The sequence below is a fragment of the Canis lupus genome, chromosome 5 (assembly GCF_003254725.2).
Source record: "Canis lupus dingo isolate Sandy chromosome 5, ASM325472v2, whole genome shotgun sequence".
Classification (NCBI taxonomy): Eukaryota; Metazoa; Chordata; class Mammalia; order Carnivora; family Canidae; genus Canis; species Canis lupus.
In genome coordinates, this window is record NC_064247.1 from 61,537,410 (window position 1) to 61,557,002 (window position 19,593).

Consider the following 19,593-nt stretch of genomic DNA (forward strand, 5'->3'; position numbering starts at 1 on the left):
ACAGATTTCCCATTTGCTTTCATGCAGCTACCCTCAGAAAAGTCCATAGGATATTCATAGGATATTCACATATATTTAAGGGCTTGGTTTTGTTTTGTTTTTTATACCTCCAATTTTTCTTTTAGCTGTAAGAAAGCCTACTGCTTCCCCCCACCCCTCCCAAAAATATATGCAGAAAGTAGTGGGAAACAAAAAAAAAGAAAGAAAGAAAGTAATCTGTTTCCATTCAAGAAAGAAACACTTATGGAGGAGGACTATCTGAATACAGTATATGCTGCTGGGGAATATTTAAATGTTAGGGACATGTCTTAAGTTCCAGCTTTGCACTTTGTGTCTCTCAGGCATAGGGAAAGTGTTAATTCTTTAGGATTCCTAATTTTATCTCCTGTCCTGACTATCCTTTCTACTGTACTTTTCAGAGCTGAGAAGACCTCGTTCTGAACCCTCTAATTACTACAGCAGTGAGAGCCACAAAGATTATCCAGCTCCCAAAAAGCATAAATTGAACCCTGAGTACTTCCAGGCAAGGCAGGAGAAGCTGCTCTCCACTGCACTGAGTCTGGAACAGCCAAATATCAGGAAGCAGAGCCCTAGTTCTAAGCAGTGTGTCCCCGAGACAATCAGCCCCAGTGAAGGAGTGAGGGACTGCATCCGGGAAACCTCCCCTCCCACTCCAGAGACTGCAGGATTCCAAGCCTCTGGATCTCAGCCTGTAGTAAAGTGGAATTCCAAAGATCTTTACATTGGTGTGTCTACAGTACAGGTGACTGGAAATCCGAAGGGGACCAGTGTAGGAAAGGATGCAGCACCTTCACAGGTGCGACCACGGGAACCAATGAGTGTCCTGATGATGGCTAACAGAGAGGTGGTGAATACAGAGATGGGGTCCTACCGCGATAGTGCAGAGAGCGCGGAATGCTCACAACCTATGGATGAGATACAGGTAAGCGCGGATAAGGTAAGCCTGCAGAGGCCAGGGTGTCCGTCTCACCCCCTCTGTCTTTACAGCCAGCTCCCCCAGGCCACGTGATCTGCTCAACCAGCAAAGGCTTAAACATACGATCTTGGGCATAAGAATGCTGGAGTGCCGCCTTTGTTCGGGCCACGTTTTCATCCTGACTCAAACATTGTGAATAGGGCCTGAACACTCGTGACCTGGGTCTCAGCAAAGCCTTCCCTCTTCACACCAGCTCCTCAAAGCTCACTCAGAGCTCTCCATTGCTCTTCTGCTTCCCTCCTGCATCTGGGGAGATTGACTTCCCATTTAAGTACTAGTTTCATAGAGTCACAGCCTGGTAATCGCTAAAACAGGAGGTCTGTGGATGGAATTTGAATGACCTAAGTGGTTTGATGAGCACAGCTGTCATCTGGCCATTGTAAAGGCATATGTGGTGTGAGGCTCTTAAGGTGCAGTGGAAATATCCCTAAAGCTGATAACTGGCTATCTTATAATAAACCTAGAAACTCCAGCATCCTGTTGGGGCATTAAACTTGCAGTGGATTAAGAGAGTATATGCTGCAGTAAACTTGGAAGCTATTAAGCAAGCAAATTCCATTAAATAAAATATACTATATAGGGGATGACCAAATGAGTAGCCAAAAGAGTATGAGTTTGACTTACTCTCTTTCCAAGTTCCTATATGACCCAAAACAAATGTAATGGGAAAAAATCCCAGGAGAAATTCAGTAGGGCACCAGGCTTATAGAACTGGCACAGGAAGAAGGGGCCTGGAGATCCCCTGTCCTGGCCTGCATTCCCAGAGAGAGGGCCATTGCTAAGCTGCTCCTTTTCATCCTCAGATCCCCTTCCTGCCACCCCTGCTGTTAGCACAGAGTGACAAGCTTGTGTGCCCCATTCCTCATGGGTGGAGTGGGTGTTCCACCACTTGTCTCCCAACCACTGCAATTGTGGGGAGGCCCGCCAGGGAAATCAAAGAATTTGTTAGACAAAGGGTTGGCAAAGTTTTTCTATAAAGGACCAAATGGTAAATATTTCAGGCTTTGTAGGCTATATTGGCTGTCAGGACTGTTTAATCTGCCTTTGTAGCTCAAAGGCAGCCTTAGGTAATAATGAATGAGTGTGGCTATGTGCCAGTATTTACACAAACAGGTAGGTGGCTGGATTTGGCCATATCACATATCAATACTAAGCAACCTAGGACAATATTTATAAACATAAACATAATAAATCACTAGACTGTGAAAATCAGTGCTGTTCACTGGAGTTCTCTGCAGTGATGGAAATGATCTGTGGTTCTGTGTCTGTACTGCTCATTATGGTAGCCACTGGCCACACGTAGTATCCATGGCTGAAGACGAAGCCAGTGTGACTCAGGGACTGGATTTCTGATTTTATGTAAGTTCAATTAATTTAAGTTTAAATAGCCGTTGGATAGCAGAGCTTTGTAGTGGTTGGCCTTTGCTAAGATGGGGTTGATGCAAGAAACACAGAACAACCTGAAAAGTTTTACTTTATATTTTCACTGAGCCTTGAGAAGCAATATTTTGCTAAATTAAGAGCATACATCTATAAAAAACCAACAGTCTCAAGTATTCACCCAAATGAAAAAATAAACATGAAAAATAAGTAATTCAAAAAATAATGAAATAATTCGAGCCAGAGTTCATGGAGGAGTGGACAATAAAACTAGTAAAACTGATACCTCTAAGTACTTATTGACAGTGTAACTATACCTACAAGGCACTTGTTAAGAAGGGATTCTTTAAATAGAGGAAGAATCATATTTTAAAACTAACCTAGAACTAATATCCTTATTATTTTAATAAAATGCGAGTAGTAGGGAAATAAAGAAATAATGAAGGGTATTAAAGCAGCTTTCTTGTTTGGGAAAGATCACAAATTTTTTTCACTTGTATTATTGATAGGTAAGTATAGGCTGAAATAGGCTTGTTAGAAATGTCAGGTTAATAGATTGCATAAAAACAATCTATAGAATTTCTAAGTCATTGAAGGGAAAAAAGGAATTGGGACCCATTTGGGAAAAGTTCAGAAATGGTGAAAAGTAAAAATGCAACAAAATAAATAATAAGCAGAAAACATAGTGTAGGGATATTTTTAAACATGATTTATTCCCACTTTGCTAGTTAGCAATTCTATTAAAAGATGCTCAGGGGGATCCCTGGGTGGCTCAGTGGTTTAGCGCCTGCCTTTGGCCCAGGGCGCGATCCTGGAGTCCCGGGATTGAGTCCCATGTCAGGCTCCCAGCATGGAGCCTGCTTCTCCCTCTGCCTGTGTCTCTGCCTCTCTCTCTCTCTCTATGTCTATCATAAATAAATAAATCTTAAAAAAAAAAGATGCTCAGAGTTGGGTTAAAAAAAAAGAAAGAAAAAGGCGGCAAAACATACTATGTGCTACTTAGCTTAGCACATAGTATGTGCATACTTAAAAGGCGATGACACAGAAAGAATGAAAAGGAAGCCATGGGCAAAGATAGAACAGGCAAATAAGCATAAAAAGAAAAAAAACACAAAGTACAATTCAAGGCAAATAGTATGTATCCTTTGTCAAGAAGATATAACTCATCAACAGTTGTGTAACTCACAACACAGTTCCTGAATACTAAAGCAAAAACCAGTAAACAGGGCAATGTGGAACCACACTTATAATCATATGTGGTACTGACATTTACTCAGAATTTGTCAAAGTAGATATAGGAAGAATGTGAAAACATGTTACGAGGCAATTAGAAAGTTGGCTTTCATGTATATATTTAACATATGTGATAGATTTAATACAGGATATGCTTTTACCATGTAATTATGCAGATGTATGCAGTTCATATGCATAGCAAGTTATAGATATGATTTTCCTTTTTAGATATCCTAGACACATTTGTGAAAATTGTTCATATGCTAGAAGATGAGAATTTAAACAAAAACCCAAAGCTGCACATTTAAAGTTTGTCTTCTCTGAACAACAGTACAAGAAATTTAGAAACAGATGACATGACTTTTTAGGTCCCACTGCTTAGAATGTTGTTATTTTGTTTAAAGTCATTTAAAGGAACACCAGGGTGGCTCAGTGGTTGAACATCTGCCTTAGGCTCAGGGCATGATCCTGGGGTCCTGGGATCAAGTCCTGCATCAGGCTCCCCGCATGGAGCCTGCTTCTCCCTCTGCCTGTGTCTCTGCCTCTCTTTGTGTGTCTCTCCTGAATAAATTAATAAAAGTCTTTTTACAAAAATAAAGTCATTAAAAAAATAAAAATAAAGTCATTTAAATTTCCTTGCTTTTGGCAGCCACCACAATAAAAAGTGTGCTATCCCAGAGTGTGGCACTTGTGATGTTCAGGTGTTCTCACACTAATACATATTTATAAAATGAGGGACTTTGGAGGGTGGCCCTAGAGTTATAACCTTCAGTCTGCAGAAATTTTAATAAAATATGTAAATGATTTCATGGAAAAAGTATCAAGGTAGGATTTCCTGCTGCTCAAGTCACAGATCAAGAGGCTTATATGGAAGGAAAAGAAAGGCTGCACTATTTTTCATTTTTATTCCTATTACAAGAATCATTCTTGTTTATTAAAAGTTTAGAAAATGACCCAAGATAAGTGTTTTTAAGAACTTCATTGAGGTATACCACACACTCCATAGAGCGCAGCCCTCTAAGCGCTCCATGTGATGTCAGTGTGCATAGCTGTGCAGCTGTTCCCCTCAGTGCCCTTTAGAGCAACTCCATCACCTCCAGAAGGTTGTCCATGCCCATTTGCAGTCATCTCCGCTCCCCTCCCAGTCCTAGGCAACCCATCTGATTTCTATACCCAGAGTTTTGCTTTTTCTGGAAATTTCATATAAATGGCATCATAAACTTTGCAGGCTTCTGTGTCTGGCTTCTTGCACTTAGCACACTGTTTTTGAGGTTCATTCATACTGTAAGATAAGCATTTTGTCACTTTTGTATGGATCCTTTCAGAATACTTTCAATTCACTTAAAATCTTTACTATATTTCAATTTCCATTTTCAAGAGACATGCAAGGAAATCTTTAAAAACAAGGCCATACCTCCAAGCCTAATTATATTTGTGGCAATGCAGACTAGCTCTGAAGATTCCTAATTCTATTAGGAATGTACCTGGGGTGCAAATGTCAGCAGCCTAACTGTGGTGGTTTAATAACAAATGATTGATTTTTCTCACATGACAGGAAGTCCAGAGGCTCATTTGCTCAGTGATGCCCAGAGGGGTCCAGATTTTCCCCCTGAGTTTTCTGTTCTTTTTGGTGAAAATTCTTCTTGATTCTTGTTGCTTTATGGTTACAATGTGGGTGCTGGAGTTCATTTGGAGTCAAGGCAGGAAGAAGGGAAGAGCCAAAGGCATCAATCCTGTTCATCATGAAAGCCAAAGCTTTTCCCCAATCCCTGCAGCAGGTGTCTGTAGAGTCTCGTGGTCCAGGTGGTCCAGAAGTGGGTCACAATCCTCATCTCAGTGCACAGGAAGGTGGGAGGTCAAGAGGATTATCTAACTGGGTTATGTCAACCGGGAGCTGGCCTTTCAGATTGGCTCGTTGCTGCCCTCTACAGGACTGGGGGTCTGTAGGCAATGCCAAAGTGGGGGGTGCAGTGGCCATTGCTTAGGTCACCTGTCATGTCACCATGGTAATGTGACAACTGGCTAAAGAACAAGTCACAGTATCATTAAATGGCTGATCCTTGCTGAGAACAGAGACTAGGCACGGGGCAGAAATTCTTTAACACCTGACTAAAGGGTTTTGGCGAGATGATTTGGAGAGAATCAGGTCTCAGCATATTTGGCCGAATTGTAATAAGACCTTTCAGTGATACTGTGGTGCACTGGATTGAGGTGGAAGGCCGCCCTCCCTTCTTTTTTCTTCCCCAGGGAGGGTGGGGTAGATGAGGGGCTGGATAACTTCTAAGATTCCCTCTTAACGAGTGTTTCTGTGAACTCTGGATTCCAGGTGAACATGATGACCTTGGCAGAGCACATCATCGAAGCCACACCTGACCGAATCAAGCAGGAGAGTTTTGTGCCCACGGAGCCCTCGGCATTGGAAAGGACAGACACTGCCACCATTAGCAGTACCATGAGCTGGCTGGCCAGTTACCTAGCCGATGTCGATCGTCTGCCAAGTGCTACCCAGATCAGGTCAGTGCAAGTCTGTGGATCACTGACTGGCGTAAATTCCTGGGCTCAATGGAAGACTTGGGAAGCTAATTAGATCTGATGAATGCTGTGTAATGTGAGACCTCGTGAAGGAAGCAAAGAAACACTGGGACAAGTTCCTTCACTACTTTCAGGTCCCTGCTCACATCCTCACCTCTTCTGTGACTTCTCTCCCCTTGTAGTGCGTGTGAGGTCATGTCCTGTGATATCCCCCCGCCGCCCCCAGTTCAGCTGAAGTTTCATAAAGGCCAGGCAGCGTCTTCAGTGGCTTTAGTATTTAGCATAGTGCTAAATTCATAATAGGTACTCAGTAGGAACTTACTAACTCCAGGACAGTTTAAAGTACAGAATATGTTTACCAACTTTCTGGACTGAACGGAGGTGTATTCTTAATAGCATGCAGTGGCTCTTGTCTCATTACTCAGTATGTAATGGATTGTGCAGATCAATCACCAGTCTTTCTCCCTTGTGTCTCCTCTTGTTTCAGAAGTGCGTATAATGAGCCTCTAACTCCTTCTTCTAATACCAGCTTGAGCCCTGTTGGCTCCCCAGTCAGTGAAATAGCTTTCGAGAAACCCAGCCTTCCCTCAGCAGCAGATTGGTCAGAATTCCTGAGCGCGTCTACCAGTGAGAAGGTGGAGAATGAATTTGCTCAGCTGACTCTGTCCGATCACGAGCAGAGAGAGCTCTATGAAGCTGCCAGGCTTGTCCAAACTGCTTTCCGGAAATATAAGGTAAAGTAGAACAGAGTCCTGATGTTGTGACATTCGTAAGATTGAGGAACACAGGCAGAAGTTAGAATCATCCAGACTAAAACTTAGGCCTTACCCGCCCTCCCCTGCTAAGTCTTTAGAATTGTTATTTGGGAATATTATGTCACAAGAAATTATTAATAATTTTCAGAAGCTTTAGTGGAATAAAATTGACCAGTAGTGTGATAGTTATCACCATCTCAATTTATTCTTTTTTTTTTTTTTTTTTTTAAATATATATATATTTTTTTTTAATTTTTATTTATTTATGATAGTCACAGAGAGAGAGAGAGAGAGAGAGAGAGAGGGGCAGAGAGAGAAGCAGGCTCCATGCACTGGGAGCCCGATGTGGGATTCGATCCCGGGTCTCCAGGATCGCGCCCTGGGCCAAAGGCAGGTGCCAAACCGCTGCGCCACCCAGGGATCCCTCAATTTATTCTTGGTAATGGTAATGGATATTTGTTATCTAGTTAATATAGAGGAAGTTGATACCTCTGCCACAAGGAATTTATAACCTAAAGTAGGGGTTCTTAAGGGACTGGGACTGCCTGTGGGCAGCCCTTGAACTCCTAAAATTTTATGGTAAAGCTTGTGTGTGTATTTTTGGTGGGAGAGGGTCTGTGGCCTTCCACAGATTTTCAAAAGACTCTTTGACCTCCTTAAGAAGGTGTTAAAAGCCAGTAATCATTGATCCCAAAGTAGAGTAGTTGGGGGTTATGTTAGAAAAGACAATGGAGGGACACGTGGGTGGCTCAGTTGTTGAACTGTTCGGCTCAGTTTGTGATCCCAGGGTCTTGGGATCAAGTTCTGTATTGGGCTTCCTTTGGGGAGCCTGCTTCTCCCTCTGCCTATGTCTCTGCCTCTCTGTGTGTCTCTCATAAATAAATGAATAAAATCTGAAGGAAAAAAAAGGAAAGACAGTGGAAATCTGACAATGTGTAAGGACAAATAGTACAATACCTGATTTGTTAAATAGTTGGAAAATGAGTATTTTTAGACCTCCTAACATCCAAATATCAGTTTTATTTAGAAGCAAGAATTAGAGATTTAGTCTATAAATTCATTTTTCCTAATTTCTACTTACAATTCATTATCACTGTATTTTAGTAAACCTGAGGCTTCTGAAAAAGTTATAAATGACTAATAATTCTGTCTAAGTCTTAAGAAAGTTGATATTTCTTACACTAAATCGTTATTTCTTGCACTAAATCATGTTTCTCCCTCTCTTTACCCTAAAGGGCCGACCCTTGCGGGAACAGCAGGAAGTGGCTGCTGCTGTCATTCAGCGTTGTTACAGAAAATATAAACAGGTAAAGCACAGCTTTGGGTCGCAGTAGGAAGTGCACCTCGTCCAAACAGCGACAGGCCCCTGAGGATTCTAGCATGTGGCCTGGCCAGAGAGTGCTAGGTCCAGCACTTGATTCAAAGACTTTGAATTGCATGACCAAAAACCAGAGGAAAATGTTCCAGAGCAGGGAGGTGGGGGTAAAAAACAAACCAAAAAACCATCGGCGCGGTTAAACTTATGCCACAAAATAATTCTTGTGCAGATTGTTGGCCTTTCAGTATTATGACCTACCTGAGATGTTGATCTGACACAAAGAAGGTTATTTGTATCTAAAGTGAGGCTCTGTGTTCCAGTAATTGTACCTGGAGTAATTGAGGCACCCTAGGGACTTTGATGTGGTAATCAGAGAAGAGAAACAGCAGCAGTTCTTTGACCTTGAGTCCGAGAAATTTTCTACTCTTGAGCCACTTTTCCTTTCAGCTTCTTCCTGTCCGTTTTCAAATGAAGACTTGGAAAAAATCTCTGAAAATCTTGAGAAGCCCAGAACATCTTAAACTGCTTTTGCATTCCTTACTTAAGAGATTCAGGAAGAGGGTGCCTGGGTCACTCAGTCAGTTAAGCCTCTGCCTTCAGCTCAGGTCGTGATCCCAGTCCTGGGAATCAAGCCCCGCATTGGGCTCCTTCCTCATCAGGGAGCCTGCCTCTCCCTCTACTTTTGCCTCCCTCTCTCTCTGTCTTTCATGAATAAGTAAATAAAATCTTAAAAATGAGAGAGAGAGAGAGAGAGAGAGAGATAATAGATGCAGAAAGAATACCTAAGTGTTCGTTCATGCAGTATTTCTGTTTCCCAAACACCCTGTAAGGTTACCTAACTGCCACCATGTCGGTTAGGGACCTGATGTGTTTGGGGCCCTAGGATGCACTAGACTTGCAGCCACATCATCTCATCACATCTGCTCCTTACAATTACTGGCAATAAACAATTTTATATTCCTTTTACAATGAAGAAGCTAAGGCTCAGAGAAATTAAGTCACTATTAGATTTTCCTAGCCACCTGGATGGTTAGAAAATATAAAAACTTGCCTAATTGAGTTTTTACTGGCCCATATGATAAAGTTCAGGACTGTCAGTAGATTCTAAAACCTTTTAGTAGATAGTGTCCTAGGTAGATTTTATTAAAGGAATACTACATGCCAAAATGTGTAATAGTTGTGTGGAAGTGTGATATTGTGTTCTCTTGTTATGATGCAGGGCTCATTTTGATTTTTTATATGGGTTGCCATGTTCTTGAGTTTCTCTCCTATTAAGCCCTCTTAGTGAAAGGGGGCGGGCTGGGAGGAGTCTTCAACTTATAGCCAATTGAGTTCATGATCCCAGAAAATGAAGGTTTATTGTGTAAACGCTGGCACCACAGTACCTGTAGCTCCCCAGCAGGGGACCGTCCTTAGCACAAAGGAAACACACAAAGTTTCAAGTCTTTGAACTTTAAACAGGTATTTATTCCAAAAGATGAGTCTTGGTTTGGGTTTTGTTTTTTAAAATCCCCTCCCAAAGAAGTGTTGTCTACAACCAGGAAAACAGAAGGCATTATTTTTGGAAATATCCACAAGTATAAGACAAGTATTTTGGAAGATAGAAGGCATTAATATAGCCAGATTGCCTTTTTTTTTTTTTTTTCCGGTTGGGAGTTTTATTGGTTCTGGTTTTTAATTTCCTTATATTCAGCAATCTAACATTAATCTTGTATTTTCTGTTTCTCCCCAAGCTGACATGGATAGCCTTGAAGGTAATGACACCCAAGTCCCCTCACAAACCATTCCACCAGAGTCACAAACTTCACACCCATTACCAGCTACAAGAAGGGGCCATTAAGATGGCAGGGTCAGGAAACAGGTGTCCTCTCCTTGCCATGCCACCTAACCACAGTGCATCTCTGGGGACCATGTGGTTATTCAGTTGGAGTGGGTTTTGGCATTACCAGTCATTGGACATTTTCCTGGCCATGTCAATCTAAAGAATCCATCTGAGCCAGTTACTGTGAGCCCAGCAAGCCACTAAATGCATCTCCCCTCCTCCCAGTGTGCTTCACTGTGGTCCAGTAATTTCTGAATGTGCAGTGTGCACAGGCCAAGGGGATAAAAGCCACAGGAGCCCTGTAGGATGCAGAGTTGTCTTCAAAGATGTTTGGGCGAAGGAAAATGGAAAACAGATCAGACGAGATAAGAGGATTCTTGCGCAAGGGTCTTGTGTCTTGAACATTCCAAGAAGTCAGTTCCCTTCCCTTATTCCAGCTCGTACAGGCAGAGATGTACTTAGGCACAGGCATTTTCTCAGGAGTATTTTTCCCCATGATGGTAAGTCACCTTCTTGCAAGGAAAATGCGGTTCTTGTGACCTCTTATCCCCAGAGTCCTATTCTACTTCATTAGCAGTTTGGACATCGCATTTTTTAAATATGGAGAGCTCTGTATTTTTAGTGACTAGAGACCAAAATGGAAGAGAACTCATTCTGTTGTGCCTTCATCTTTTACTTGCATAGTGCTGCAGCAGGCTGGGTGGAGGGCTATGGCACTGGCTCCCAAGCAGTACCCCCGCTTCTGGGACACTTTTCCCGGTTTCATGGCTTCACCCCCATGTTGGTCTTATGAGTGTTCATCTTTTGCAGGTTAAATGTCTTAAAGGTGTCAGCGTTTCATGATAAGCCTTGTATTTGGGACCTTGCAACTCAGAAATGTGTCCTTTGGAACAGTAGTTAGGAGTCACATGCTGACTGCTATTAGTGGGCTTGCATATGGTGGTGATTGGGATGCATAAGAAAGGTTATTTTGAAATGTTTCAAAATCAGATAGTAAACATTAATCTTCAAATAATAAATATTAATCTTAAACATTTAAATTGTACTTCCTAAATATGCTTTTATTATTCCTAAATGTCTACACCTGTTGCTTTTAGAAAAAAATTTTTTCAAGGAGGGCAAAATATTTGATACTTCAGGGGAAAAAGCACATTTACAGCAATACATTGTCTGAAGGCAACCCTTAAACTAATATTTTACATTTGGGAAAGGTAGGTGAAAACAGGCTCCTAGGCTGCCTCTTTGATGATTGAACCCAAAACAGAGACTATGATGCTAAAGGAGAAAAGTTGTTTCTCTCCTTCCCTTCCCCGGCACACCCAGAGGACACATGGATTTGTACAGCTCCTGTTGTTACTGTACTGCTTATTCTTGTTTCCCTGCAGTATGCACTTTATAAAAAGATGACACAGGCTGCCATCCTAATCCAGAGTAAATTCCGAAGTTACTACGAACAAAAAAAATTTCAGCAGAGCCGGCGTGCTGCTGTGCTGATCCAGAAATATTACCGGAGTTATAAGAAGTGTGGCAAGAGACGGCAGGCTCGCCGAACAGCCGTAATTGTACAACAGAAACTCAGGTGGGTTGAGCTTTCACGGGGCAAAGCTGTGGAGGGGAGAGAGCCCTGGCTTTAGGGAAAGAACAGCCCTGCCCCGACGTCAGGGGAGACATGCATGTCACAGGGACCTTCTTTACAGATCACTCTAGATGTCGTGACAGTGTGTGGTGATACCCATGCTGCCAGCCCACCTTTGTCTGTTTACCTGTTGTCCTCTCCAAGTCCACCTGGTTATTTTGGTCCCCACCTGCCTTCAGCTGGGGCAGGAATCCGTCAGGACCACAGTTCCTGCTCAGAGAGGGCGCTCCATTAGGGCACTGTGAATTGTAGGGTCCCTGCATGTGAGACCTCGGAAGAATAGCTAGAGGCCAGCCAGTCCAATTTAGAGAGTGTGATGGGGGTTCTGAGCAAGGAGACATGGATAGAAGTTCAGGAAGATATCAAACTCGGGTGAGTCAGCTTCGACACTCAGCCTAAGGCCAGAAGGGTTGTGAAAGCATACTTGAGCATCATCGAATGTTGGACCTGGGCCCCGTGTCCCTCACCACCAGGGGAAGGTGCCGCCACCCCCTCTTTCCTTCCCTGATGGCGCTGCCATGCCCGCCCATGTGTTGGGTTCACTGGCTGAACTGTTTCATTAAAAGTCTTCTGTCACTGCTCACCTGCTTTCAATGTGTGTGCATTAAGCGTTACAATACCCTTCTCGTGACAGTGATGTTCCGGCTTTTTCAGGAGCAGTTTGCTAACCAAAAAGCAGGACCAAGCTGCTCGAAAAATAATGAGGTTCCTCCGCCGCTGCCGCCACAGGTAACCCTACTCCTCATCTAGACAGTTTGCTCGTCGAGAGCAGTAAAGCAGCCCTAACCCTCCTAACCACGCATGACCGCCTCCGCAGAGCGAACCCCCTGACATTCATCAGAGTAAACATCCCGCATTGCAGTAGGAGAGCAGAACTCTAACTAGGGACCAAGTTGCTGCTTCGGGAACCCAGGTGACTGTCTCAGACTCTGTGGTAAATGTCGAACAGTGGAGATTGATTTTTCTGTCTTAGTTTGGGTGTGAGGACAGCTTAGCAGGACGAGCTCTTCATTCCCTTTTCTCTTGAACCTCTTATTTCTATGCCACACTGCAGCATGCTCTTTTCCAAGCCCTCCCTGTGCCAGTGTGTGTCCAAACAGAATAAGTGAGTTTCTATTCTCAAGGAAAGGGTAGCAGACCACTTACTCCATCTGAGCTTTCCAACATAGGACCTGATTAGCGGGTGCCCTCTGCTGGGGATGTGCAGGAAGGAGACTCCATCTGAGTTGAGAGGTGCGTTTTCAGTTAGGAGCAAACAGGCTCTGGTGACCTGAGCCTTCCCTGGAGGCAGGGCAGCTGTCCACGAAGCCAGTTAGAGGGGATTCTCTTTGTTTCCTCAAATTTGATCTTCCTTTGTCAACAGCAGGATCCTTCCTTAGCTCTGGGGGAGCCGGTGAGGTTGTTCTATTTCCTTGGTTAGGTTAGCCCTCTGTCCTCATGGCCCTCTGAGCTGTGTGTAGGTGACCCTGTGTGGTTTCGTTGCTTCCCTGTGCATCAGGAGCCACGCAGTTTATAGAACTGAACTCTGAAGCAAGCTCTTTGACATCTTATTTCCTCTTCCTATTTCATTGTGCCAGAAGCCCAAGTGTCCACATTCAATTCAATTCCACAGAGGTTCCCTCTTCAGTTTTTCGTACTCCTAAACCTGTCTGCTTGCTGACTTTGAAACTATTTTGACTTTGAGACCTTAATAAGGGTCCACTGTCCATTTGTACTTTTACTTCTGTTAACAAAAGGATTCTTATCTATGATGATAAAAGGAAATGTGCACAGAGCCACCCATTTACAGTAATAAAAACTTCAAAGAGAACATTCTCTAGGATATGTTTGATATTCTCTAACTAGAATGCTATTTGAAAGAAGCTAATGTACACTTACTAGGCCTTCACAGCACATTTGCTCTCTACAGACGTAGTGATTGGGGTCTTTTTCTCCATGGTTAGCTAGCCAGTGAGATTTCAGTATCAACACTGAACGAGGAAGTCTTCTTAGGGAGTGCATATGAGACTATGAGGCACCTGTGACATGATCACATTAGTTCTACATGCCTTCATGGGGCTCATCTCTCCTCTCCCCCTCACTCACACCTGCGCCAGCGTGAGAATACTTGCAACCAACTAGAGTGTTTGGTTTTCCTCATTTGGTGGAACATCTGAGATTTCCCTAGACCCTTCTCTGGAGGTTCTCACATGTGCTCTCATTCCCTTCTTCCTTTTTTCCTCTCCTACCTGCAAGATGGAAAAATACAGGGAGATTGATTCCACCCAGCCCTGCTGAGACTGTGGTTAACACTTTCCCAACAGATTTTATTTTCAAGAAAATCAGCTTTACATTGCTCTGCCTTAGGCCACTTTGAGCAAACCCAAACATTGACAAATTATATTTTCCTTGTTTTTCCTATCTTCTCCTCGAGCTTTGGAAACACATATAGATAGTGCCACCTCAGTTGTTATGAGCAAATTTACCTAAAGTCCCACACTTCTTTTCTTTCTCATCCAAAACACCCTGTGTCTACACTGGGTGAATTGAGAGGGTAAGCTATTTAAACAAAACAGACGTGCATAAAGGGCTGCTGGCCCCCAGAGTAGACTGAACAAAGGAATCCCTTCACTCTTGTTTTCAAAGCCCTCTTTTTGTAAACTAGTAGGAAAGAGGCTTGTGAAGATTTTGCCTTTCTCGGGTTCGTATTTTAACTCATAGTAACCCCTTAAGGGTGGCAAGAAGGTTCGTTATGAGAACATCAGATTATGGACTCTGACTTCCTATTCATTGTTTGGGATGAAATAAAGACCCCTACTGCCTCTTTTCCTCACTTGATCTGGAATAGTTCAGATGTCGGGAAAACTGTATAGACAAATTTTAATGGCCTTTGTATACTGACTGTGTCAGACCAGTATTCTCTCCCCATCCCTGTATCCTGAAGATCCACAGAACCAAAAGTCTGAGTTCCTATTTTCCCTAGGATGAACGTAGCCCTGTTTCCATTCTGGGGTACTGCATATTATTTTAAGAGAAACTGTCATTGTCCTGTCCCCGAGAAGCATTAAAATAGAAAACCTCACATGACACCCTCTCATAGGTAGGTAACGGCTTCAGGAATCAATAAGAAGTGTCCCATTTCTGAAGGAGTTTGCGAAGTCATATGACCCCCACATTTTCAGACTTCACGATAAATTGGTGAATTTTGTACCTGCTCATTTCACATACCCCATCACCACTCCTTTTCTTCCTTTCCAAAAAAGGAACCACTTTATACTCTTTTTTTGTTTTGTTATTGAAATAAAGCTATGTATAAGGTTTCTGTTGTGACCCTCACGTGCTAATAGCTCTTTGGTGTTGTTTTACTGTCTAAAGCCCCCTGGTGGACCATAGGCTGTACAAAAGGGTGAGTTTAGCTGCCTGCTAGCCAGTGTTTACCTTTATCTTCCATTTTCAATATTTTGCTTTTTGCTTGCTTGCATGGGGCTGCAGCCTAGGTATGCCAGTAAGTTTCACATCCATTTTGAATGAAATAAGATAAAATGAAAACTAACCCTAATTACTAACACTGCTACCTTATACAACATGAAAATAGTCACATACAGCAGATGTACAGATGCATGAGTAAGAGAAAGGGAGGCCCTTCTGAAACCACCGCAGGGCATGCTTAGAAGTTGGTGGAGTCAAAACAAGGCTACACCTCAGAAAACATCTAGCAGGTGGTTCTTTCTGATTCAGATGATTGGCCACAATGAAATTCTTTCAACTACTGCCAGGTCCAAATTTCTAAAGCAAGAAAACTCAGCAGGTGATACTGCCTTTTTTTTTTTTAATGAATAAATTTCTTATTTAGAGTTACTATGTCCCCGTTACCTTGTTCCTCTAATTTCATTTTCTAAATAAATCTCCCTTTCCCTGGTGCCATGAGGTAAGTCAGCACATTGAAGCTGCCCTTTCAGAAGCAATGCAGAACATTCATTATAACAGAGCAAGCAGACCTGACTGACCTCCAGAATTTAATGGCAACGCTGAATAAAGATAACATGGTGTAAAATGTCTTGAATCTGTATATTCTGTATTGCAGTGAAGATTGGATGTTCCAGTAGAATTTATATTTTAAAGAAATGTTAACGGAGAAGTATCCAGTAGACACTGTCAATGTCCTAGCGATTTTAGAACATGACACTGATTTGTAGGTATACCCAAGGGGCAGAAGTCTCTGCCAGATGTGACTATCACATGCCTGCAGTTACAGTAAAGAATGTAGTGTCTGGAAATTTTTTTTAAAGCCAGGAATATAATTCACCAAAATCAGATTTGAATATAGATTAATTTGACAACTTTTGTCCAATAGACTTAAGAGAAGATATACTTTAAAAAAATAACATGGGAGTTAACTACCAACTCAGCTACATTCAGCGCCCTCCCTTTGTAACACTACAGTAATATTTGAGTCATTTGTAAGATTTCTGAGAAGACATTATAATTCAAAAAAATCTAAAACTTCAAGTGTTTCTGGAGCTAATAGTTTTCATCCAAGTACATTTATGTTGATGCTGGTATTTTACTCATTATATTTCAAGTCAAAGATCAGCTAACTTTTTCTTAAGAGACTTTAGTAAAATAGTAAATATCTTAGGCTCTGTGGGCTGTACAGTCACTGTCACAGCTATTCAGCTCTGCCATTGGAGCATGGAAGCACCCGAAGATAATATGTACATGAATGGTTATGGCTAGTGTTCAGTAAAACTTTATTTACACAGATATTTGTTGGGCTGGGTTTGGCTCATGGACTATAGTTTGCTGACTGATGATGATAGGAGAATTGAGTTTTTATAAATTCTTCCTAACACAAGACCCTATCCCTGTAAAAGACTCAAAGTCTCACCTGGTTAAAACCATGGCTAGTCACTGAAAGAAAACATTTAAAAAAAAATAAAGTCGATACATTGGTCTGTAAATTTAACTAGTTAATCCTTTTGAAAACTAGGCATTTTTTACAGTTGTCCCATATGGTAGAACTGGCTCAGAGATGTCTGTGTTTGAAACATAAAAGAAAAAGTGGACAAAAATCTCCATTTTTTTCTCTTTCCGTTCCTTCTCACTCTCTGCATACATAGATAATATTTCTTTTCACGTGAAAAAACAAACCCCTCCCAAAGAACAGATGCATGCCCTAGGGTTCAATTTACCTAAAAGTTGTAGTATCTTGCATGTGATGTGCAATTAATACAATCGTTGCAAGGAACCAACATTTAGTAAAAGTGGTTGCTTATGCACTTTTGAAACTTGTTAGCTTCTGGAATGTCAATTATCGTTTTCAGAGTACATTTTCCAAAGGTGATCTTCAACACTAGAGTCACAGAGTACATTTTCCAAAGGTGATCTTCAACACTAGAGTCCCTACCTTAACTTCTTTAGCACCTGCCGCATTGTATCTCAAGCTCCTCAAACTCATATCCAGGCATGGAAAGTTGGAATTCCCTGGCACCCCTGTGCCTGCAGTCTTCAGGGAGTTTGAGAGATAGGAGCTGAATAGTTCAGGTTCATTCTAGAGTGGTTCTCTTTCTCTCCCTGTATTATGCATTATCTGTGACCCTAATTACCAGGAAGCTCTTGCTTCCCCTCTTCCCTCAGAGAGTTCACAGTGGCACTTCCTCCAACAATCCCCAAGTTGAAATGACTCTAGGGAGGCAGAGCGTTCTCTGAGGAGAGTTCTTTTTCCTGACTTATGTCAAAGGAGTTAATATGCTGGTTTTATTAATGTATGAAGTATACCATATTTAAGATGTGTAAGGTTGATACATTAAAAAATACTCAAAAACTGAAGGAATTAAATTTTGCGGCACAGCGTTTGTCAGCCACTATTGAACCCCACCTCCCAGATGGGTGGAGCAGAAGGCTATCTAGAAAAGCAGGTGATGTCAGTCATCAGAATTAAGGCACAATAGGGTAATTCCAGGAATATAGCAATCTGAAAATGCCATCATATCTTCCAATTTTTAGTCTTCACTTGGGGAAGGCTAAGAAAAAGCCCCAAATACCCTTCACCACATCAGCTTATTTTCACACAGCCTTTCATCTGGGCTAAGCCCTTACTTTACCCACTTAAAATGGAGTTTCCAAATTCTCGATAACTCTTGGAGGTATTTGTTTTGTCTTGGACACAATAACTGTCCACTTAAGAGAAAACTTCTGTTATGCACAGAGAGATATTTAAATCAACAGTCTTAATTATTATTTCAGTTAATTTAGGTGTTATGCTACTTTAAAAAAAGTGGAGGATTTCTAAGATTGAAGAAGTCTTTGAGGTGCACATTGCTGCAAACACTACTTTCCAGCTGGGTTTGGAGTTTATTGAACAGGGTATTAATGTCCTAGTGGAAAGCCAAGATATCTCATATGTCAAAAAATAAATACCTGAATTATGTGACAGACTCATCTTTCAAGTACTGAGACTCAGCAGGGCAGTGATGCTTTTTCTAGTAAAAAATGGTTTTCTGCTCTTCAAGATACTTTTTTTTTTTTTTTTTTTGTGGGTATTAGGAAGTATTCTCATAGATGAGAGAGACCACTCTCTGAAAAGCAATTCCTAGACAAATTCATTTTTTTCCCTGGGGTAATATTTCTGTGAGAGGGCATTTAGAACAGTCACTATCATACACCGTGAGAATTCTGTTTTTCCAGTAACCTGTTTTTGTAAGTTGCGGACCTAGTACCCACGTTCCGTAAAGGTAGCAAAGCTATCCTACTGGCATAAAAGAACCCCAATTCAAGGAAGAAGAGGTAACACTTTCCAGTCACAAATATTTAAGCAACCGATTTTCTCTATAGTTAACAACTGGGTTTCCAAACACTTAACTTTGCCAGATGGTTCCAGTTATCTGGGTAAGTAGTGATTTCAGCACTGACTCTTGAGAGCAGTCCTGTGAAATCTCTTCAGTGGGTCATTATCAAGTTCTGCAGGTTACACTTAAACTTTTTGCTTTGTTGTATATACTTTAATCCAAGGGATAGTTCTCTCACAAGTGCCCGGAAGTCTGCTGTATAATGGAGAGAAGTAGTGCTCAAGGTCAACCACCATGACCTCATGCTTCCTTTGTTAAATTTGACATGAGGTGTAGTTCCCAAGTGGTCCAATGTATTTGGTGAGGAGTAGGAAATGAATGTGTGGGATGTGTCATCATGGATGTAATTCAAATATCCAGAGTAATTTTGTCTTACTTGCCTCTTTTAGGAAATGAATATTTTTGGAACACAGTGGTGTGTGTTAAATTGCAGACAACATGCTCTGTGTCATTCTTATTGGGCCTCTCTGTCTTTTTTGTTTTGCAATCCAAATGAGATTTCTGGAAAATGGCAAGACCTCTGTTTTCCTAAATTCCCCACGAGCTATTGCAGCTCTCAGAGCAACAGGTAACTAATCAGAAAGCCACATCTGGCTGCCCTGTATATTTTTGACGTCCAGCATTGCAAGAATATACCTGCTGAAATCCACTGACTCATGAAACATTTCTCTGGCTGAGCATTACTTAGTAGATGTAATGAAGCAGCTTTGCCTTATGCTTTACCCATGGAGCCATTGTTTGCTACAAGTTTCAGAAGCAGGCCTACTTCATTTATTCATGAATTATCATTGGACGTCTGACGGAAATAAACCCTGTGGGCTTTTGCTGGCTTTCAGTGCTGTTGCTTACTACATCACTTCAGTACATTAGAATGCAACATTCGTTTTTTTTGTTTTGTTTTGTTTTGGTTTTTTTATTTTTTGGGGGGGTTGGTTTTTTTGTTTTGTTTAGTTTTTTGGGTTTTGTTGTTATTGTTGAGACTGCAGTAGTATCCCAAAGTGGCAATTATTCAGCCTAGAATGCCTGGGCAAATCTTGGGGTTGTTTTCAATTTTAATAGTTGAATGGTCACAGGTCAAAGTCTTGCGACCCTG

At 41.8% G+C, this 19,593-nt stretch overlaps 1 protein-coding gene across 1 annotated transcript in view; it reads left to right on the plus strand.

Moving 5' to 3' along the window:
* The window catches only part of CAMTA1 (calmodulin binding transcription activator 1), an 849,138-nt gene that overhangs the window by 821,886 nt on the left and 7,659 nt on the right, over nucleotides 1-19,593 (plus strand). The window contains 9 exon segments of the mRNA XM_025427290.3: nucleotides 420-943; nucleotides 5,937-6,124; nucleotides 6,630-6,876; nucleotides 8,133-8,204; nucleotides 9,949-9,969; nucleotides 11,423-11,616; nucleotides 12,328-12,402; nucleotides 15,028-15,058; nucleotides 18,890-19,068. Of these exon segments, the coding sequence (XP_025283075.3) occupies nucleotides 420-943; nucleotides 5,937-6,124; nucleotides 6,630-6,876; nucleotides 8,133-8,204; nucleotides 9,949-9,969; nucleotides 11,423-11,616; nucleotides 12,328-12,402; nucleotides 15,028-15,058; nucleotides 18,890-19,068 (1,531 nt within the window).